Source organism: Bombina bombina, chromosome 1, assembly GCF_027579735.1.
Source record: "Bombina bombina isolate aBomBom1 chromosome 1, aBomBom1.pri, whole genome shotgun sequence".
NCBI classification, from domain to species: Eukaryota; Metazoa; Chordata; class Amphibia; order Anura; family Bombinatoridae; genus Bombina; species Bombina bombina.
In genome coordinates, this window is record NC_069499.1 from 1,330,335,026 (window position 1) to 1,330,360,088 (window position 25,063).

Consider the following 25,063-nt stretch of genomic DNA (forward strand, 5'->3'; position numbering starts at 1 on the left):
TTGGATATTGTAATGTATGAGCATATGTTTTAAATCCAGAACCCTGCTAAGTGAGATAAACAGCCTTTCTATATAGTTCTTTAATTTTTTTGAGGAACCTTGAAATACTGATGAGACACCTTAGATAATGTCAGACACGAGAGCTTTGGAGAATCGAGACAAAAGACCTGCATGCCAATCAGTCAGATATGGAACCCATTTTTTTTCTTTTGCGATTCAAATAGAACATACAATTTTAAACAACTTTCCAATTTTCGCCTATTACCTAATTTGTTTTGTTATCTAGATATCCTTTGTTGAAAAGCATACTTATGTAGGCTCACGAGCAGCAATGCACTACTGGGAACGAGCTGTTGATTGGTGGTTGCACATATATGCCACTTGTCATTGGCTCACCCAGTGCATTCAACTAACTCCTGGTAGTGCATTGCTTCTCCTTCAACAAAGGATATCAAAGAATAGGGTGGATAAAAATCAATGTGGGGTGGGGGTTTATTTAAAAATTTAGATTTTTTTATTTTTTTTAAATAAGATATTTATTTATTTAAATAGGATTTTATTAAAAAAAAAACATTTTTTATTTAATATCTATCTAAACACAGCTTTCTATTGAATTATGTAGCATGAGGCTGTAGTGTTTATTTTTTGGGTAAATTAATTCCATTAATCCATTTACAATGTTATGCTTTTTCCAGAGATTTCTGGGATTTTGAAAAAATTTTCTATCCAAAAAATATTATCACATATTCTTGTCTTTGTATTTCTCACAATTGTGAATTTGTGTCTGCAGAAATAACACGCCTCTTCTTCACGGCACAATGTTCTAAAATAAATATACAAAGTTGAGCAATAAAGAGACATAAACCCCATGTTGTTCTGTTATGATTCTTATTCCACTCAGCCAATAGAATGAAAGCAGTTTCTATTGGCTGATTGGACTAAGAATTAAAAAATCAGCCAATAGAAATGCAAGTCCACCCCTGCATAAGGGTGAACCTTGCATTCAAGCTTCAATGTGATGCAGTGACCACATGAAAAGGACATCAGGCAGAACATAAGAAGAAAAGAAGATTGAAAAGCAAAGTCCCAGTGGAGCGCCACCATGGATTAAGATGGAAGAGGAGCGGCACCTTGGAGAAGGTGCAGCCTACCTAGGAGCCAAATACAAGTTTGGTGAGGTTTAGCGTTAGGGTTTTTTTTTCTGGGGGGGTGGGGTTGTGTAGGTATAGCAAAAGCGCTTAAAGGGACAGTGGGCACCAATTTTTATATAACTACATGTAATAGACACTACTATAGACGAATATGCACAGATGCTGATCTAAAAATCCAGAATAAAATATTTTAAAAAGTTACTTAGAAGCTCCCAGTTTAGCACTGTTGATGAGGTTAGGCTGGGACGCCCAGTGAAAGGGGCTGGGAAAACAAGAAGAGCAGACATTCCCCCCTTCCCTGCATATGAAAAGAAATATAAACAGGATCCAGCAGGAGTCTGTAAACGCATGTATGCATCTGAGACTGTGGGGTTTGGTTTGGAGTCTGAAAATCAGCACAATGTTATTAAAAAATAAGCATAACTATACATTTTATAGTAAATGGATCATCTACAAAACATTTATGCAAAGAAAAATCTAGTGTACAATATCCCATTAATCACTGATGCCCTTTTTAGGGCATCTTTTTTACAATAGGGTATATTTTATTTTTACTTGCAAAATAGCTATATTGCTGATGCCCTTTTTTTAAGGGCATCTTTTTTTAGGATAAGTTTTTTTTTAAAGGGTGGAGATTACTTTGGTTTTAGTATAGGGATTTTTGTTCTGCAAAAGAGATAATCACTTCATCTAGAGCACTGCCCGACAAATTCCCTTTTCAGTATGTTTTAGTGTTAGTTTTGGGTTTTTTAGAGGTGGGCTTTTTTTAAGGGGAATTTAGTTTTAGGATAGGTCTTACTGGTTGGGTTTTTTTTTTATTTTTGGCAATGTGTTTTATTTTTTTGTAATGGTAGGTTTCTTATTTTATGTTAGGTGTCCTGGAGGGTTAGCTGTTAGGAAGTATTTTACAATGGGGGATTGTAGTGGTTAATAGTTTAGGGAGTTTATGGATTATGTGGCAGTTTATGGGTTAATAGTGTAGCGTGGTTATTTGCAGTGGGCTATGTGCCAGTTAGGGGTTAATAGTGTAGAGAAGTTATTTGTAGTGGGCTATGTGGCGGTTTAGGGGTTAATAGTGTAGCAGGGTATTTACGGTGGGTTATGTGGCGATTTAGGGTTTAATAGTGTATCAGGGTTATTTGTGGTTGGCTATGTGGTGGTTTAGGGGTTAATAGTGTATCAGGGTTATTTGTGGTTGGCTATGTGGTGGTTTAGGGGTTAATAGTGTAGCTGGGTTTTTTGCAAAGGGCTATGTGGCGGTTTTTACTTTCAAGATGGTCATCACAATGTTGCTGTACAAAAATGTCTGTCCACATGACCATGCAAGAAGGCTGCAGAGTTGCATATCTCCTTGTGCATACTAACCAAAGGGCAAAGCTGACTCAAAGTCAGAGAGAAGCCGTTCCTATCTCTCTCTTATGTGGCTGCTGGCTCAACTTCTGAATATTGCAATGACCAAGAAAGAACACTGTCAAACTGGGGATAGCCCCCAACAGTCATTGCCCAGTAAAGTCTAATCACGCCCCTTCTACCTTGGTATACGCTTCAACAAAGGATACAAACTATACCAATTTGATAAGTAATTGGAATTTTTTTATTTTAACTGTGCTAACCCTTTAAGATAAAACAACAACATTTAGGGCATAGAACTGCTGGCAATGTAGTAAACGTCATATAATTGCATTTAAGATGCATTATGATAACAGCTATCCATAGTTATCGGGAACTTTTACAGATAATATAATTACAAAAGTGTCACTATACAAAATACATCCACACATAGGTGTAGATTTATCTAATATAAAAATAAATGATTAAATGGTGGCGCAAAAACAGGGGATGCTGATTCCCAAAAAAAGGGGGGAGGGGGATTTAGTGTATGATATAAGTTTATACAATACCACAGTTTGAAATACAACAATTTGAATAATAAATAATAAATGTCTCAAATGCGAAGTAGCAGCATATAAAGAAAGAATAAGGATGTAGTCTCAAAAAACTGGCAGATAATGATTTAATATGTTAATACAAAATAAAAAGATATACAATTTAAAACCAAAACGTCTATATTGACACCGGTGTCGAAATTAAGCTATAAAAAAATAATACATGTTGCTAAAAATAATTGATGTTGAAAACAAATATACAGCAGTTTAAAAGAACTAAAATACTGCTATCTGGCTATTATCACCAATGGTATCTAAAGTTTACCGATACTTAATACTCTATGAACCTGAGGTTATACATGAATGTAGGCAAACCAATACTGACTAAATACTCAAGTAATGGGTTACAAAGTCTCCAAATGAATAATGGAATTGATACAAGTGTATCAAATACGGATTCCAAATAGATGCTGGGTATATATTGAAGTATTTGTGAAATGGTTACTTCCAGCGTCACATTAAATCACAGGGGTACCAGCAAATGTTAAAAGTCCGTTGTACACGAGCAATCCTATTACACTTTATAATGGACAATCTTCGGCAAGATGCCAAAACAAGGATCTGTGTCCCAGATGGTAATTAGTTAAGTGTCAGTTTAGTAGGAGTACTCACAGTGCACTGTGGTGAAGGTCCGGTATAGTATCCGGTTTTCCGTCTAATGAATTCCTGCGTTCTCCGGTGATTTGGTATCACTCCTTCCTGATGCAGCCTGTAGTATCGGTCTTATGGATTTTCCAGGGGGAGCGCTCACTTGCCAGCCTCCAGCCCCTCTTACGGTCGCTCTTTGCAACCTCTGGTATGGAAATAGTGCGGAATCTTGATAAAGCCGAAACGCGTAGAACCTGAGAACTCGATAGCGGAAAGGAAGCAGTGATCCACCGAGCAGAGAATTTCATAGCTCTGTAGATCGGTGGCTTTAATTCCGCACTATTTCCAAAGAGCGACCGTAAGAGGGACCATTTCACAAATACTTCAATATATACCCAGCATCTATTTGGAATCACTTATACACTTGTATCTATTCCATTATTCATTTGGAGACTTTGTAACCCATTACTTGAGTATTTAGTCAGTATTGGTTTGCCTACATTCCTGTATAACCTCAGGTTCATAGAGTATTAAGTATTAAGTATCGGTTTAGATACCGTTGGTGATAATAGCCAGATAGAAGTATTTTAGTTCTTTTAAACTGCTGTATATTTGTTTTCAGCATCAATTATTTTTAGCAACATGTATTATTTTTTATAGCTTAATTTCGACACCGGTGTCAATATAGACGTTTTGGTTTTAAATTGTATATCTTTTTATTTTGCATTAACATATTAAATCATTTATCTGCCAGTTATTTTGAGACTACATCCTCATTCTTTCTTTATATGCTGCTACTTTGCATTTGAGACATTTATTATTCAAATTGTTGTATTGTATAATCTTATATCATACACTAAATCCCCCTCCCCCCTTTTTTTGGGAATCAGCATCCCCTGTTTTTGTGCCACCATTTAATCATTTATTTTTATTTTAGCTAACGTTTTTTTGGGAATTTATCGTTGTTTTGGTGTGCAGAATATTCCCTTCTGCCCTGGACAGGTAACATCCTTTCTAGCTTGTTAGATTTATCTAATGTTGGAAGGACATGATTTGCTGTGGCGAACATGTCCTCCCAACATCGCTAAATGCCGACAGCATATGCTGTCGGCATTTCACATTGCACAAGCAGTTCTAGTGAAATGCTTTTGCAATGCCGCCCCCTGCACATTCGCGGCCAATCGGCCACTAGCAGGGGGTGTCAATCATCCCGATCGTATCAGATCGGGATGATTGCTGTCCGCCACCTGAGAGATGGAAGATTAATTAAGGAGCAGTGGTCTTATGACCGCTGCTTCTAAACTTTTGTTTCCGGCGAGCTTAAAGGCTTGCACGGAAACAGCTGCACCCGCAGCATAGTAAATCGGCCCCAATGTATCATGTTTTATTTTATTACATTTCATTTTATTATGAAATTAAAGAGGACATGTTTAACAAACATTATTACTATTAATATTATTTATAAAGCGCCAACATATTATGCAGCACTGTAACATTAAAGTTTTACAGTTGTGGAATATAATAATCAGAAGACATCTGCATAAATCTAAAGGGTCACTGTAAGCTGTGGAACATCTTTACATACGACTATCAACAGGACAGGTGGACTTGTGAGCTTACAATCTAAAGAACTATTATTTTTGTTAACTACGGTATGTATTGTGGTAATTCCTTTACCTAAAGCAGTTGTGCCCACTTTTTTGTATCGAAGACAGTTAATGGTGAGATTGGCTAGGGGCCACATTGCATTATATTCACACTTATGCTAAAATGATTGCCTAGAAAAAAACACAATTATAATTACATAGGAAATTGGTTAATTTTAATAAATTGAATTTAACTGTATATTCTAGTCAAATTTATAAAAATATGATACAAATCCACATAAATTACTTAATTAGAAGTGTGGAATAACAAATTACTGGTAACTGCTTTCTGCTCACTGGTGCTTCAAAAATCTTTGGAGGGCCTTAATGTGACCCTTTATCATAGTTTGGGCAGCACTGATTAAAAGAAAATTAAGACATAGGACAAAAAAACCCATAAAGCACTGATTGAAACAACTTTTAGCTTTCATGTTGGATATATAAAACGGAGTAAGGGAATAAGAAACACCTCCTTTATTGCTTCTTTAATGTCTATACTAAACAAAAAAAAGCACTGCTAACCACTAAAAGCAAAGTTGCCCACTTGACACACTGCTGTATTAATCCCATAAAAGCACAGGAATTTGTTAAAAAATAAACGTCACTGTTTTGTGTTTGTTTAGCATGTTCCTTTAAGCAATATCTATATAGATATATTGACATGCACAGTGAGGGAAAAAATTATTTGATCCCCTGCTGATTTTGTACGTTTACCCACTGACAAAGAAATGATCAGTCTATAATTGTAATGGTAGGTTTATTTGAACAGTGAGAGACAGAATAACAACAAAAAAATCAGAAAAACGCATTTCAAAAAAGTTATAAATTGGTTTGCATTTTAATGAGTGAAATAAGTATTTGACCCCTTTGCAAAACATGACTTAGTACTTGATAGCAAAACCCATGTTGGCAATCACAGAGGTCAGACGTTTCTTGTAGTTGGCCACATCTCAGGAGGGATTTTGTCCCACTCCTCTTTGCAGATCCTCTCCAATTAAGGTTTCTAGGCTGACGTTTGGCAACTCGAACCTTCAGCTCCCTCCACAGATTTTCTATGGGATTATGGTCTGGAGACTGGCAAGGCCACTCCAGAACCTTAATGTACTTCTTCTTGAGCCACTCCTTTGTTGCCTTGGCCGTGTGTTTTGGGTCATTGTCTTGCTGGAATACTTATCCAAGACCCATTTTCAATGCTCTAGCTTAGGGAAGGAGGTTCTCGCCCAGGATTTGATGATACGTGGCCCTGTCCATTGTCCCTTTGATGCAGTGAAGTTGTCCTGTCCCCTTAGCAGAAAAACACCCTCAAAGCATAATGTTTCCACCTCCATTTTTGATGGTGGGGATGGTGTTATTGGGGTCATAGGCAGCATTCCTCCTTCTCCTCCAAACACGGCGAGTTGAATTGATGCCAAAGAGCTCGATTTTGGTATCATCTGACCACAACACTTTTACCCAGTTCTCTTGTGAATCATTCAGATGTTCATTGGCAAACTTGAGGAGGGGAACCTTGCAGGCGCTGCAGGATTTCATTCCTTCACGGTGTTGTGTGTTACCAATTGTTTCCTTGGTGACTATGGTCCGAGCTGCCTTGAGGTCATTGACAAGATCCTCCTGTGTAGTTCTGGGCTGATTCCCCACCGTTCTTATAATCATTGAAACTCCACAAAGTGAGATCTTGTATGGAGCCCCAGACCGAGGGAGATTGACAGTTATTTTGTGTTTCTTCCATTTGCGAATAATCGCACCAACTGTTGTCACCTTCTCACCAAGCTGCTTGGCGATGGTCTTGTAGCCCATTTCAGCCTTGTGTAGGTCTACACATCCTTGGATAGCTATTTGGTCTTGGCCATGGTGGAGAGTTTGGAATCTGATTGATTGATTGCTTCTGTGGACAGATGTCTTTTATACAGGTAACAAGCTGAGTTTAGGAGCACTCCCTTTAAGAGAGTGCTCCTAATCTCAGCTCGTTACCTGAAGAAAAGACACCTGGGAGCCAGAAATCTTGCTGATTGATAGGAGATCAAATACTGTACTTATTTCACTCATTAAATAAAAATAAATGTATAACTTTTTTGAAATGCGTTTTTCTGGATTTTTGTTGTTGTTATTCTGTCTCTCACTGTTCAAATAAACCTACCATTAAAATTATAGACTGATCATTTCTTTGTCAGTGGGCAAACGTACAAAATCAGCAGGGGATCAAATATATTTTTCCCTCACTGTATCTATATATTTATACTTCCCTGAGACTGAATTCACTGTAGCTACTGTCCTTTCATATTATGTTTACTTAAAGGGACAATCAAGTAAAAAAAAAAAAAAAAAAACTTTCATGATTTAAATAGGGAATGTAATTTTAAACAACTTTCCAATTTACTTTTATTACCAATTTTGCTTTGTTCTCTTGGTATTCTTAGTTGAAAGCTAAACCTAGGAGGTTCATATGCTAGTTTCTTAGACCTTGAAGGCCGCCTCTAGTCTAAAAGCATTTTGACAGTTTTTCACCACTAGAGAGCGTTAGTTCATGTGTTTCACATAGATAACATTGAGCTCAGGCACGTGAAGCTCCTAGGAGCCAGCACTAATTGGCTAAAAATGCATGTCTGTCAAAAGAACTGAATTATAAGGGGGCAGTTTGCAGAGGCTTAGATACAAGGTAATCACAGAGGTAAAAAGTATATTATTAAAACTGTGTTGGTTATGCAAAACTGGGGAATGGGTAATAAAGGGATTATCTACATTTTTAAACAACAAAAATTCTGGTGTTTACTGTCCCTTTAACTTATATCAAAACCTTTCTTAGCATTGACATTTCTTCAATTTGTGCAGGGGATGCTTACCAGATCAATATATATTTATTTATAGTGTATATTGCATAGACTATTTATAATATCTCTTTCTATATATGTACTATTTTTAGCAAAAAAACAAAAACACTATATATATATATATATATATATATATATGTGTAAATACAAATATTAGTCTCCGCACTAATAATCAAAGTTCTAAGCAAATGAATAAAAAAGATGCATTAATGAGCATAAAGAGAAAATTTAATGAAAAGAAACCTAAAAAGAAAAACAAAACATCCTAATTGCAATCCATAAATGAACACAGATGCAGCAAACATACACACATGCAAACTGGGCGTACCCAGTTATAAAGCAGCAAAAAAATAATAAGTGGTGGAGGTCAGACTCTAGAGCAAAAAGTCAAAACCCTGGCTATATATGAAAACCATAGGCATAATAATGTTAGATGCAAACAGTGAAATGAATAAGCAAGATAAGACAGTTCATGCACTTGTAGCGGTTCATGCAGAGTATGACAATATGGTTAGTGAGCTGACAGTTGAGAAGATGACAAGTTATGCCAAGCAATCAAGAATATATAGCAATATATCTTCCAAAGCATCAAATAAGACAGAGTTCATGCATACAATATTGCTAAGTTCATATGGATATTTACAATTTTCTCAGTTTGTAATTTGAGAAAAAGTGTTAAATGCTTCGGCACTCGATGACCAAAGTCCGCTGGTGAATGGCAACTGTGTAGGAGTAGCGCTCTATGAGCGATCTCACCCAATCCGTGTTGGGTCTCAGAATGCTAAGTAAACACTGTCCATAGGAAGACATCCAACAGCGGCAAGATAATTGTGGCAATCCCCAACGTGTATCAGGTTGTCAGCAGTACAAACCAGCATGCGAGCATCGAGCTCTATTGGCGTCTGACGTCACTTCCACAACAGCAGGCAACGCGCGTTTCGGGCTCTGCCCTTCAACTTGGCCTGTCATACTTCGGAAAACCACCTCCTTTTTAAGTGTACTCACTGTGTGTGGTAGTAACGCCCACATAGCGTCAACACTTCAGATATCAGGCAAAGACATAATAGACATGCGCAAACACACTCAAAAACACAAACAGCTGAAATTCCAAACACAGGAATTTTACATGGCTAGTAGTTATACATGAAACAAAGGTATTTCATAAGTGAATTAAGTAAGCAAATAACATCTTAATATAGAATATTCTACACGCATGTAAAGGCTAATTTAGAGGTATCATACAAAAATGTAGTATAAATAAAACGAAAAAAATAAATATGAGGCACCATAAAGCAGAATGAAAAAACAAAGAGCTAAATGTCCATATATAGAAGACATAATTGAAAGGACACTTGGCACAATTCATTCTTCATTACAACTATTCATACTCTCAAAAGTGAAACCTCAGTCCCTAGTTAAATGTACCCCATGTGATTTCCCTATTTAAGCCCTAGGGAGTCATAGAATGCATTTTTTGGATCCAAAGTGCTTCTTTTTCAAAAAGTAATTTTTGTCTATTCCCACCTCTCCTTAAAGGGCCCACCCCATCAACCACCTGAAATTTAAGTTGACTTTTATTGTGACCTAAAAGTGTAAAGTGATGGGCTACAGGGGCAGAAGGATCAAGTTTACCTATGGCTGTTTTATGTTGTTTAATCCTGTCTCTGATAGGCTTAGTGGTCTTGCCAACATAGGCTAGACCACATGGACATTTAATTACATAGACCACAAAATTGGAGTCACAAGTAAAATGACCTCTAATGGTCAAACGTTTACCAGATCTAGGATGTGTAATAGTGTTACCTAATTGTATTGAGTTACATTGTGCACAGTTGTTACATGGAAACGTGCCATTCACAGTAGTACTCATGGCTACTCTAGTCTGCCCAGTTCCTATATCCGCATTGACCAAAGTATCTCTCAAATTGCGATTCCTCTTATAAGAAAGTAAAGGAAAATCTTTAAAGGTGTTTGCTAGAATTTTATCCTCTAATAACAAAAACCAATGTTTTCTGAATATCCTTTTTAAAGGTGGGATATGATAACCATATGGTACCACAAAGGGAATTCTATCGTTCAATGTCCTCTTAATGGATTTTTTCTGAATAAGACTAGCACGGGGAATTGAATCTACTTTTAATTTGTGAGTTTGTAATAAATCAACTGGGTATCCCCTGCTTTCAAACCAACCAAAAAAATCTTGAAATTGTTCATTCAGACATGTCTCATTATTAACAATTCGCTTGGCCTGTAAAAGTTGACTGAAAGGAAGGCTCCTAATCGTTTGAGCAGGGTGAAAACTGGAAAAAACCAAAAGGTTGTTCCTATCTGTGTCTTTCCTGAACACATCTGTCAACAAGGAACCATCTCTCAATGAGACAGTTATGTCTAGAAAGTTTTGAGTATATGAATCAAAATTGATGGTAAATTGAAGATTTGGATCAAATTAATTCAATTCATGAAAAAAAGCCATGAGGGAGATATTATCCCCTGTCCAAACCATAAAAACCATCATCAATATACCTCTTCCAAAATCTACAGTGTTCCTTAAAACTTTCATTAGTGTAAAGAAATTTATTCTCAAATTCATGTACATAAAGAGATGCGTATGTGGGGGCCATATTGGCCCCCATAGCCGTACCCTTAGTTTGCAAATAAAATGAATCTCCAAAGAGAAAATAGTTCCTTGTCAACACTGTTCCAAGTAAATCCATAATGAACATGCGTTCCCTGGGTGAGTAGAGAGCCATTCTATTCAATTGTTCACCAATACATTTCAGACCCTCTCGGTGTGGTATAGATGTATAAAGGGATTTAATATCCAGCGTTACAAGAATGGAGTCCCTATTGAACTGCAAGTCTTCAATTTGTCGCAAGAAGTCTGAAGAGTCTTCTAAATGTGAAGGTACATTATCCAACAGTGGCCGTAATAATTTATCAAGAAATATTGAAATTGGTTGAAAAATGGAATTAGTGCTGGCAATTGGCCTACCTGGAGGGTTATTAAGACATTTATGTATTTTGGGTAAACAATAAATTACTGGTATGACCGGATCTTTCTGAATTAAAAAGTCTGCTTGTTTCTAAGTAATAATACACTGATATAAAGCCATATGAACTATAGATTGAATGTAAGACTGGAATTTAACAGTGGGGTTAAATGTCAATTTCGAATAATTGTCAATGACATCTAGCTGGTTCTGAACTTCTGTCATATATCTGTGTTTATCCATGATGACCAAGGCTCCGCCCTTATCGGCCGGTTTAATAATCAGGTCTTTTCTGGATTTGAGACACTCAAGAGCCTTCCTCTCAGCCAAAGTCAAATTTGGGGTACCAATTTTACTCCCTTATTCCTTATTTTTTCAAAGTCTATTTTAACTAGTGTAATAAAAGATTCCACCGTATTATTGGTTACCGGTGCATGTGCTGTGCTTTTTGATCTAAGGCTTTGAACCTGTGTATGAAATTGATTCAAAGTATCCACAAATGCTTCGTGTTTACTTTCCTGAGGATGATTAGCAAAAAAGGCTTTAAATCTAAGATTCCTAAAGAATCTTTGTAGATCTGCTTCAATTTTAAAGAAATTTGGACTTACTGTAGGAATAAAGGATAACCCCTTCTGTAAAACAGAGGTGGTCAGGGGATCAAGTTCAATAGAAGAAATATTAATTACAAGATCCTCAGCTATCTTTTGCTGTGTCTTGTTTGCATACGATTTCCTGTTCCTCTTCCCCCCTCTTTGTATTCTCTTTTTTCTTTGGGTTTGTGTGTATTTTGGCCTAAAGGGGAGGGACTTCTGGAGTCTTGGTCTGATGATGAATCACCAGAGTCAGCCAGAATCAGCCATAGGTAAACTTGATCCTTCTGCCCCTGTAGCCCATCACTTTACACTTTTAGGTCACAATAAAAGTCAACTTAAATTTCAGGTGGTTGATGGGGTGGGCCCTTTAAGGAGAGGTGGGAATAGACAAAAATTACTTTTTGAAAAAGAAGCACTTTGGATCCAAAAAATGGATTCTATGACTCCCTATGGCTTAAATAGGGAAATCACATGGGGAACATTTGTCTAGGGACTGAGGTTTCATTGAGATCCCTCTTCTTTTGAGAGTATGAATAGTTGTAATGAAGAATGAATTGTGCCAAGTGTCCTTTCAATGATGTCTTCTATATATGGACATTTAGCACTTTGTTTTTTCATTCTGCTTTATGGTGCCTCAATATATTTATTTTTTTCGTTTTATTTATACTACATTTTTGTATGATACCTCTAAATTAGCCTTTACATGCGTGTAGAATATTCTATATTAAGATGTTATTTGCTTACTTAATTCACTTATGAAATACCTTTGTTTCATGTATAACTACTAGCCATGTAAAATTCCTGTGTTCGGAATATCAGCTGTTTGCGTTTGCGTGTGTTTGCGCATGTCTATTATGTCTTTGCCATCTTTGCCCAATATCTAAAGTGGTGACGCTATGTGGGCGTTACTACCACACACAGTGAGTACGCTTAAAAAGGAGGTGGTTTTCCGAAGTATGACAGGCCAAGTTGAAGGGCGGAGCCCGAAACGCGCGTTGCCTGCTGTTGTGGAAGTGACGTCAGACGCCAATAGAGCTCAATGCTCGCATGCTGGTTTGTACTGCTGAAAGCCTGATACACGCTGGGGATTGCCACAATCATCTTGCCGCTGTTGGATGTCTTCCTATGGATAGTGTTTACTTAGCATTCTGAGACCCTACACAGATTGGGTGAGGCGGACTTTGGTCCTCGAGTGCCGGAGCATTTAACACTTTTTCTCAAATTACAAACTGAGGAAATTGGAAATATCCATATGAACTTAGCAATATTGTATGCATGAACTCTGTCTTATTTGACGCTTTGGAAGATATATTGCTATATATTCTTGATTGCTTGGCATAACTTGTCATCTTCTCAACTGTCAGCTCACTAACCACATTGTCATACTCTGCATGAACCGCTACAAGTGCATGAACTGCCTTATCTTGTTTATTTATTTCATTGCTTGCATCTAACATTATTATGCCTATGGTTTTCATAAATAGCCAGGGTTTTGACTTTTTGCTCTAGAGTCTGACCTCCACCACTTATTATTTTTTTGCTGCTTTATAACTGGGGACGCCCAGATTGCATGTGTGTATGTTTGCTGCATCTGTGTTCATTTATGGATTGCAATTAGGATGTTTTGTTTTTCTTTTTATGTTTCTTTTCATAAAATTTTCTCTTTATGCTCATTAATGCATCTTTTTTATTCATTTGCTTAGAACTTTGATTGTTAGTCCGGAGACTAATATTTGTATTCATACTATTTGTGGGTGTATAGGTAGTAGTGCACCCTGGTCTCGAGCACTTATAACAGTTGGTAAATTCATTAAGTACACTAACATTTATATTAGTGCTCATCCTATTATTGTATGTTGATATATATATATATTCAAATATTTAGATGTGATGCTTTAGGTTCATTCTTAAAGGGACATGATACACAAATGTTGAAGCACTTGAAAGTGCAAAAAAGGAAGATATTTAACCTCTAAACTTCCTTAGTAGCTACATCCTGTTTTAAAGGTACTTTAAGGAGCAAATAAGGATGCTAGTCCCGGGACTTGCAAGGGAACGTACATCTGGCATGTGCAGGCACAGTCATGTTATTTACCGCCTTGATTTAAGGAAGTTTACAGTAAAATCTCCCAAGATCTCCCTAAAATCTCATGAGATCCCAGCAAAGCAAAATGTGACAACAGCACTGATAAAGCTGATTGGCTGCTGTTGTTTTTTTCAACATGCAACTGACAGTAGCTGAAGGATAACTGTTTACAGAGACGTTTCTAATGTGAGCTGAAGACATTTTGAGGTTCAGCTTTTTACCATTATGCTGCATCACTTTCAAGTGATTTAGCATATGGGTATTATATCCCTTTAAAGTATCTTTAACCCCTTAAGGACCGGGCATTTCAGACAAAAACTTCCCCAAAAGAATAGAGCATTTTTAGCATTTTTGCCATCACTACATTTAAACAGAAATAGAGCCTTTTTGTTATATTTACCTATTAAAACTATATATTTTACATTTTTTTAGTAGACAACCCAAAGTATTGATCTAGAGCCATTTTGGTATATTTCATGCCATCATTTCACCGCCAAATGCAATCAAATAAAAAAAAATAACTTTTTTAACTTTTTCACAATTTTAGGTTTCTCACTGAAATTATTTATGAACAGCTTATGCAATTATGGCACAAATGGTTGTAAATGCTTCTCTGGGATCCCCTTTGTTAAAAAATAGCAGACATATATGGCTTTGGCATTGCTTTTTGGTAATTAGAAGCTTGCTAAATGCCGCTGCGCACCACACTTTTATTATGTCAAGCAGTGAAGGGGTTAATTTGGTAGTTTGTAGGGTTAATTTTAGTTTTAATGTATAGATTACCCTCCCACCTGACACATCCCACCCACTGATCCCTCCCTAATCCCTCTCAAACAGCTCTCTTCCCTCGACCATCCCACAACGGTCACCCCCATCTTAAAGGGACACTGAATTCAAACATTTTCTTTCGTGATTCAGATAGAGCATGCAATATTAAGCAACTTTCTAGTTTACTCCTAATATCAAATTTTTTTCATACTCTTGGTATGTTTATTTGTAAAGCAAGAATGTAAGTTTAGATGCCGGCCCATTTTTGTTGAACAACCTGGGTTGTCCTTGCTGATTGGACAGCACCTTTAAACAAGTGCTGCCCATGGTCCTAAACCAAAAATTTGCTGGCTCCTTAGCTGAGATGCCTTCTTTTCAAATAAAGATAGCAAGAGAACAAAGGAAATTGATAATAGAAGTAAATTAGAAAGTTGCTTAAAATTACATGCTGTATATGAATCATGAAAGAAAAAATTTGGGTTTAGTGTCCCTTTAAGTACTAAAATAAAAGGATTTTTTTTTATATATATTTTCTGCAATGTAGGATTCCCCCCCCTTACCCCCAACCTCCCTGACCCCCCCCCCCCCAACAGCTCTCTAAGCCTCCTCCCTCTACCTATTGGCCACCATCTTAGGTACTGGCAGCTGTCTGTCAGTACCCAGTTTGCTGCAGTTTTTATTTTTTATTTTTTTTTTATATTTTTTTCTGCAGTGTAACTGCCCCCCCCCCCCCTCCCAGATCGATTTCCCACCCTCTACCCCACTTTTTATTACAGGACCCCCCTTTCCCTGCTTTCCCCACCCTCTTTCCCACTCACTGACGCTCACGTTTTTTTTTTTTCGTAGCATAGCGGTCCCGCCCCTCCCACCCACCTCCAGCGATGGCCCTCTCTGCATTGGTAACTCTGCCCGTCTATTTCTGCACTGCCCCACTCGGCTGTGAACTGGGAACTCACATGCTCACTAGGAGTTGGTGCCTCAGACAGTGTGCATATAAAATGATTGTGCATATTTTGATAATGGAAGTGAATTAGAAAGTTGTTTACAATTGTGTGTTCTATTTGAATCCTGAAAGTTTGATTTTGACTTTAGTTTTTCTTTGACTCTAACATTTGTGTAAAAAGAGTTGAGCATATGCTCATATTTTAATTATATGCTAAACAATTATAAAGTCTGGGTCTATCTAAACAATACTGATTAAACATAGAAATGAAAGCCTATTTATGGTTACAGTTACTCCAATGTTTGAGAGAATTATTAAAAAAAATACTTGCTACTTGACTGAAGGGCTATTCTTGTGTAAAATAAAATGCTTTATTTCTATAGAAAATTGTATTTTTAAACACATTCCCTTCTTTTACTTTTAGCTGTTATAAAAGGGTTAAACATGTACTCAAAGGTTAAATGGTAAAATATTAAAATGAAAAAGTGATAATTTCCCTTTAATATGTATTACTGGAGGATTTAGGGCTGGATCGTGAGATTAATGCACTGACACTCTGTTCCTTTCTAACACATTATGGACAGCACCAGGAACTGACTTCTCTAATTAAGATAGTAGGAATAATGATTTAAACAACAAACGTTACCTCAGGGCCTGGCCTTAGATGCCCACACACAGACACACATTTACGCACACCGACACTACATACGCACACATACAAACACACACACTACATACACATAAACGCACACATATATATACACAAACACGCACAAACACACATACACACACACATTACACACAAACACATATAAACACACACCACACACATACATACAAACACTACACACAAACATGCTCACACGCATACATACACACAAACACACACTACACACAAACATGCACACACGCATACATACAAACACTACACACAAACATGCACACACACATACATACAAACACTACACACAAACATGCTCACACGCATACATACACACAAACACACACTACACACAAACATGCACACACACATACATACAAACACTACACACAAACATGCTCACACGCATACATACACACAAACACACACTACACACAAACATGCACACACACATACATACAAACACTACACACAAACATGCTCACACGCATACATACACACAAACACACACTACACACAAACATGCACACACGCATACATACAAACACTACACACAAACATGCACACACACATACATACAAACACTGCACACAAACATGCTCACACGCATACATACACACAAACACACACTACACACAAACATGCACACACACATACATACAAACACTACACACAAACATGCTCACACGCATACATACACACAAACACACACTACACACAAACATGCACACACACATACATACAAACACTACACACAAACATGCTCACACGCATACATACACACAAACACACACTACACACAAACATGCACACACACATACATACAAACACTGCACACAAACATGCTCACACGCATACATACACACAAACACACACTACACACAAACATGCACACACACATACATACAAACACTACACACAAACATGCTCACACGCATACATACACACAAACACACACTACACACAAACATGCACACACACATACATACAAACACTACACACAAACATGCTCACACGCATACATACACACAAACACACACTACACACAAACATGCACACACGCATACATACATACACACTACACACAAAGGAGCACACATACAAACATGAACACACGCATGCATACATACATACAAATACGCACACACAAACTACACACACATCACATAAGCAGTCTCATCCATTTGAAAAGTGTTACTCGTTTGCCTGCTGTTACTTTCTGATGCTGGGGCAGATGGCAAAGTTGAGCTAAATGACACAGTAGAGAAAGAAACAAGGACCCAAGAAGCCAGTGCTGCTAGATATGTGATGGTTTCCAAAATGAGACAAATTTTATGACAATAATCTTACAAAATATAGCAAAACTAAAAGTGAGCTGAACACATTCCCAAGTGAACAGAAAACAATCTACTGCTAGAATATTGTATATTCTTCCCTCAGGGTTACAATATGGGGCACTAGCCCACTGTGAAGAGTAGGGAGGGCCACTTTGTCATCAAGCTGAGATGAGCAAGTATCCGCATCTTGCAAGACAAGGACTAGGAACTATGCAAGTAGCAATTGCAGAAACACTTAAAAACATCTAGCAGCAGCCGGTTTCTCATATTGGCTTCATTCTAGCAACTGGATCAAACACATGCTGGGATTATTTTCTGTCAAAGTGCTATATGTAGCTCACTAAATAATAGCAAATAATTGCCAGCTGCCAGACCGCTTATGACCACTAAATGCTATATCACTGGTACATACATTGCACAGGTAGTAATAATAATACACTAATAGCTGTATCTGTCCCCCTAACACCATGCCATGCCCGTACACTTATAAGCCCACTGCGATAACCCCCTTACCTAACTACACCCGTTTTACATATCCCCCACTACAGTTTCTCCCAACATCTAAATAGCCTCATCCCAAACTAACCATACAGATCTCTCGCCACCAAACACCCCTGACACCTTTATCTCCCTAAAATACATAAAAACAGAGTCAGCCCTTACAAGTAGCTCCTTTACCCTTATATTGGCATTTGAAATAGTTGATTTAGCATGTGGTATCCCCCCTATTCTGAAAGTTTGTGGCCGCAGGTCCAAGCTATAGATAAGCTTTGTAAACACAGCCAGCAGAAGAGATTACACTCCCATTGTGATATAGCAGAGATAAGGTAATACAATGTTGATTTTCCATTGTTCTCTCCAAGTACTGGTGATTGTTTTATGGACAGATATAAGATAAAGAAGCAGGTATATGTACACAATGTGATACAGTAATGAGATCTGATTATTACCTACAAGCTCAACCCATTGTATTAGGTTGTGGCCTCAAAACACAAAATCAGAGCATTAATATACAGAAATAAACCTTAAAAAGCTCATTTTCATACATTTTTACTCTGCAGTTGGTAAAAAAGCAATTGTAAACACATTAAGGGAAAAACTATTTTACAGTATACTGTCCCTTTAAAGGGACACTGAACCCAAATTTTACTCCTATTATCAATTTTTCTTCATTCTCTTTCTATCTTTATTAGAAAAAGAAGGCATCTAAGCTATTTGTTTGGCTCAGAAGCCTGTTAAGCACTTGTTCATTGGTGGATGAATTTATCCACCAATCAGTAAGAACAACCCAGGTTGTTCACCAAAAATGGGCCGGCATCTAAACTTACATTCTTGCATTTCAAATAAAGATACCAAGAGAATGAAGAAAATTTGATAATAGGAGTAAATTAGAAAGTTGCTTACAATTACATGCTCTATGTGAATCACGAAATAAAAAAATTGGGTTCAGTGTCCCTTTAAACATCTAACTAGCAAAAAACCTAGATTACTTGACCTTATGGACCTGCTGAAGAATATTTATATTCATCCTTAATAAAGTCTTGCAAATTCATATATATATATACACTGTCAGCTTTATATTATAGTGCCCCCCATATCAGTTTTACATGGGAGGTGCCAGAGAGCTTGAGCTGTGCAGTTTCAGCTGCAGCATAGCAACAGCACTTAAGTTCAATAGATCAAGCACTCTGTAGGCTCCCAAGTAACTGCAATGATTGTTAGTACTTTTTATGGCAACCACTATTAATTAAAGGTGACCCTACATAAGGGAATTTCTAGTAATTGCAAGGCTACATTGAGTATTGCAGTCCTTTAATTAACCCATGACCCCAGTATTACATTCACGTTAAGTTAGTACCATAAAATAAATCTATGGGGCTAGCATTCTACTCCCTAGCATGTCACCCTAATTCCCAATAGTATCATCACATTAGGACTGATACCTCATTTTGCAATTCTGGGGATTATCATATATATTTCACATTCTAGTAAGTACAGAGTGCCAGTATTACACAGCAAAGCCCAGTATAACAAGCATTATCCATACCCAAAATTACATAATCCATTATAGATATAGAGAAAAATGTGTGATGATATTAGTACAGTTATACAAGCAAAGGCAAGGCAAGCGCGGAATAAGCAAGAGCACACAGAATATAAAGTGTCATTACAGTGAGATACAGTATAAATGGGATCAATCCTAATTAAGTACAGCATTTGACAGAGATGTATGAGGCAGTAAAGTGTGGTAGAAAACCCCCCACATTAACCACTAAATATAAAAAGTGATATAGTGAAGTGGGAAATATGAAAGCATAATAAGATAATGAAAAGATGAAGGTGTGAGATGAGAATTAGTAAAATACAACAAAGGTAGGAAAAATAAGATGGATAAAAACAAATAGCTTACTATAATGTTTCATACAGATGTAGGTCAAATAACTCACTCTCAATAGAGAAGACAGATAGATAGATAGATAGATAGATAGATAGATAGATAGATAGATAGATAGATAGATAGAGATGATATATATAGACTTTCTGGGCAGATATATCATATACAGATGTACTGTACAGAGGTTAGACAACCAAGGTAGGACTTTACAAACCCAGTAAGAGGTAGACAAAGACGTGCAGCACTTACGAATCTTTGCCACACTGGCCACCAGGATCCACACGGCCACCAAGTAGGGCGCCTGCACAGTGTGCCATTCCCATCGTACCACCTGGAACCCTCCCACGGCAGCATCTTCCACATGTTCTTTTGGAGATCCCAGCACTGCAAGAGCCCGTAGCACTAGCAGCCCCGAAAGCCACCTCATCTCCATGCACAGTGTCACAGATATCTTGTAGAAGGAGCTAGCTGCAGAGCCGGGAGTGACGTCATGCAAAGAATTCACAGCAGCCAACCAGATTCGGATGAGAGACAGGTAGCTAGCATCACACGCTGAGGCTGGCCATGTGTTCACACACCCATTGGATAGTGCTAAAACAATGACAACCTTCAATAGTTCATACACATAGGTGGCACATAATTAATAAGGGTGAGTGATAAACATAACTCACACAATAGTGATATAAAGACGCACAGCAGTGGGTGATGCACAAATAATTCATAGCATTACCAGTATGACCCTATAACATTAAGGGGCTGCAGTTTGAGTGAGTAGGCTGGCAGGAAGATGTGGGAAGGGCTTTACCTATGTAAGCAGGTGTAACAGGAAGTGATGCTTCTATCTTTTCTCATCTTTATCAATTCTACTGGGCTTGAGGATGCCGCATGCAAAAAGAGCATTGTAGGTTCCAATGAGATCTTCTTGGGAGTCTCCAGCGACAGTGCCCTTTCTCTAGCAGTTTCTGCTAATGCTACTCAGTCTGTCACTGTGTAGCTTCACCCTGTTCTTGTCTCTCTCTCAGCTGGTTGTGACACCGTTTCTCTCCTTTATTCACTTCTACCCCTGATTCAGGCACTGGAACTGTGAGGCCCTAGAGGCTCGGATGCATCCTGATTTATCTGCAGCCTTTAGGGCTCTTGTATAGCAGCTGAGATTTTAAAAGAATTAAAGGGATATGAAACCCATTTTTTTCTTTCATGATTCAGATAGAGCATGCAATTTTAGGCAACTTCCTACTTTACGCCTATTATCAAATTGTCTTTGTTCTCTTGATATCTTTATTTGAAAAGGCAGTAATGTAAGCTTAGGAGCCAGCTACACTTATCCACCAATCAGCAAGTGCTACCCAGGTGTTGAACCAAAAAAATGGTCTGGTTTCTAAGCTTAAATTCCTGTTTTATTAAAATAAAGATACCAAGAGACTGAAGAAAAATTGATAATAGGAGTAAACTAGAAAGTTGCTTAAAATTTCCTGCTCTATCTGAATCATGAAAGAAAACGTTTGGGTTTTCTATCCCTTTAAGTTAGAGAGAAGTCTCTCTTTATCTGTAATACAGGTTAGAGCATGGGTAATGAACCTGCAGGATGGGCGCTCGCCGGCTGTTCCTCAGCACCATGTGTCTTCCTTACAGAAATCTCATCTGTCACATTATCTAGCATCTATGGCAGCTCCATCTGCAGGAGCAGTGTGTGATGGAGTGAGTCAGTCAGGACCAGTGACCAGTTTTTCAGCAGAACTATCTGGACTATCAGTGAGTCTGTTTAACTAAAGGCCAAGTGGCGTGTTAACAGTTCCGTGCAAACGATAAGGGGTTTATAGCGCCTGTTTGTGCACATCGTATTACAAGCTGAAAGTAAACATGATCGATTGAGCGCAATAGAAGTTACTGTGTGTCGTGTAAGAACGACCTCAGAGCTCTGCTTAACTGTTTTGCGAAACAAAAAAAGTGTCACAAAACAAATAAAAATATATTACAAAGTCTAGTTACACTCATAATAACATTATTAAAATTATTTTAAAAAAAAACAATGCAAAAAAAAGTTATAAGGTCTCAAAGATATAAGGTCTCATGTGTTAGAAAAAAAAGCCAGGCAAAGGGCTTTAACATAGAGATACATACATATACATTTCAAAAGATGAATATGTATATATACTGTATATATACATTTCATGGTGTTCTTCTCATAAGTTCTCCTGGCATTCTTTTAGAATTCCTAGAATTTTTCAGTTTCTTCAGGATGGTTTGGATAAAGGTTTTGTCTGCAAGTTCCTTGAAAGGACAAATCTCTGCTCTTTCTGTCTTATTCCACAGAAAAATTGCTAAACTCCCTGATATTCATTGTGTTGTTCAGGCTTTGCTTCATATCAAGCCTGTCATTAAATCAATCTCTCCTCCTAGGAGTCTTAATTTGGTTTTGAAGGCTTTACAGGCTCCTCCGTTTGAGCCTATGCATTCTTTGGACATTAAATTGCTTTCTTGGTAAGTGTTGTTTCTTTTGGCCATCTCTTCTGCTAGAAGAGTTTCTGAATTATCTGCTCTTTCTTGTGAGTCTCCTTTTCTCATTTTTTCATCAGGATAAGGCGGTTTTGCGGACTTCATTTAAGTTCCTACCTAAAGTTGTGATTTCCAACAACATTAGTAGAGAAATTGTTGTCCCTTCTTTGTGTCCTAATCCTAAGAATTCTTTGGAAAGATCTTTACATTCTTTGGATGTGGTTAGAGCTTTGAAATATTATGTTGAAGCTACTAAAGATTTCAAGAAGACTTCTAGTCTATTTGTTATCTTTTCTGGTTCTAGGAAAGGTCCAAAGGCTTCTGCCATTTCTTAAAATATAAGAAATCCTCCTTGAGGCAAATGGATATTAAGTTTGCAAACTGGTATTGAAAATCTTTGGATTGGTAAATGAGGAGTTGCCTAAAACAACTTGAAACAAAATGTATAAACAGTATAAATGGTGAGATTCGTGGCAACAAAATTTCTATTTACTAAGTTCACAGCGAATCTATACAGATCTCAATACAGGGTGAAAAAGAACAAAAGTATCAAATAACATACCAATTCAATTTAAAATCATATATTCTTTGAGCTGAAATGGTGTAATCCTTAAGAGAGTTGTAGCAATTCAATTTCTTTAACCGCTAAGATACTCTCTTTTACAGATTTGTGCAGCAAACTTTTATCTTTCCAAGTCTTGGGATAGTTCCGTTTCTAAGGAATATATTGTAACTGTTTTTAAAAAGCCTCCCTAGCCGAGGCCAATTCCTTTTGTTGATGCTTTTTACTCCTTTCTTTATCACCCCACTTCTTGGCTATTCGTTAAACTGAATTGTGGGTGTGGTGAGGGGTGTATTTATAGGCATTTTGAGGTTTGGGAAACTTTGCCCCTCCTGGTAGGCATGTATATCCCATACGTCACTAGCTCATGGACTCTTGCCAATATGAAAGAAATGAATTTATCAGGTAAGTTCTTACACAAATTATGTTTTTGACAAAACTGTAGTCTACCTCATTACTTGTCAGGTCAATGTAAACAAGTTCTCAGTGTCTGTTTGGGTGTCTGTGTCTGAGTGTGTTTGTGTGTTTCTTTGCGTGTCTGCTAGAGTGTCTATATGTAAATCCTTATGTGTGAGTGTGTGTTTCAGTGTGTCTGTGTGTTTCTGTGTTACTACCTTTACAACATTTGCAAGTTTGACTACACTTAAGAATAAAGTGCATATAAGTTTTAGTCACTTGGTCAAAAATTGCACATGTGAAAGGGGGAGTCCTGATCAATGGTTAAGTCAGGGGCCCCAAAATTTCTAGTGGCGGCCCTGTGCGCACGAGTAGAGTGTTAGGTCTTTTGCACTTTTTTGCTCTATTGACTTCTAAAGGGGAATACGTTATCGTGTGCTTTATCCTGAGTTCGGGTTTTTATACGCGTCAGGTTAGCAGGTGAGCAAAAAAAATTCAACGTTTAATATTCTTGCGCAGTTAATGCTCAAGTGGGAGTGTTAAATAGCACTCCACTTGTAACCTGGCTCTTTTTGAGTCTTTGGAGGATTTAGAAGGAAAATTTATAAGCTGCTAAAAAACATAGTTGCCAATAAGCAAAGTAACAGAATCCCTATGCAGCTGGAAACACCAGCACAAGGCAACAGCTTATCTTGCAGATTGAGCTGATACTTACTTTATAGAAAGATATCTCCAGCGCCTAAAGGCTACCAACACAAACTCCTCCCAATATGTGCAGGATCTCTCAACCAGATCCCAAAGTAGAATTGACAAGAAAGCAACAGGGGTTATTCTAGCACTCCCCTGTGAGCTGATACTTACCCCTGGTTAGTGCACTCCATGAATTCCCATTTGAAGGTAGTTATGAAAATCAAGTAAGTAAAAATATTTTGGTTATATGGGGATGCATGGCTGGATAGAGAGAGGCAGGAGGATGGTACAGGCAATAAGAGCAATAGGATGGCTGCCATATATGAGGAATGGCAGAGCTGTTTGAGTGTTAGTCTCATGTTACTTGGAGGATAGACCCAATCAGGCTCTCACTATTCTAAATCATGCAGAAGTTATAGGGGCATATTTGTTGATAAAGAGCACCATGGGGGGAACTATGAGAGTTTAGACATAAGCTTGAGTACAACCCAGTACTTCATTTTGGCATTAGGAACATGGACATTTGGTCCAGTCTGGGTTTAAGTGACCTGGCAGCCGACTCCAGGCCAGCAGCACACAAAGGGGACTTCCGGTTTAGGCAAAGGGATGTAAAGTACTGGAAATACCATGATATATGGGGCTACAATGTAGTTTTGCTTGTACTTCCTATAGGAGCAGCCACCCAATGGTTGATTGCAACAAGAAAAAAAAGAGCAAGCAGAAAAGTCCCTTTTGTGGAACTTTTGGTGCGACAATGCTAGTGTAATTAGGGTTATCTACCGTTTGTCTCCTTATTCCCCTCTCTTTACCAGATTGCTGAGTTTTATAGTTTTCAATTCTTGAAACAAATATTGCCATTTCAGCACAGCACGTTGTGGGGTGCATAATGAGATAGCGGATGCTATGAGTGACCGTCATTTATTGTCAAACCAATAATCAATTAACCAATTAAATACCACATCAAGATACAATGCACCACATTGACAA

General features: G+C 37.6%; 1 protein-coding gene across 1 annotated transcript in view; it reads right to left on the reverse strand.

Moving 5' to 3' along the window:
- The window catches only part of SLC9A5 (solute carrier family 9 member A5), a 378,033-nt gene extending 357,674 nt beyond the window's left edge, over positions 1-20,359 (reverse strand). The window contains exon 1 of the mRNA XM_053719439.1: positions 20,182-20,359. Coding sequence (XP_053575414.1) covers positions 20,182-20,359 — 178 coding nt within the window. The remainder of the gene's footprint in view (positions 1-20,181) is intronic.
- Between the last annotated feature and the right edge of the window lie 4,704 nt (positions 20,360-25,063).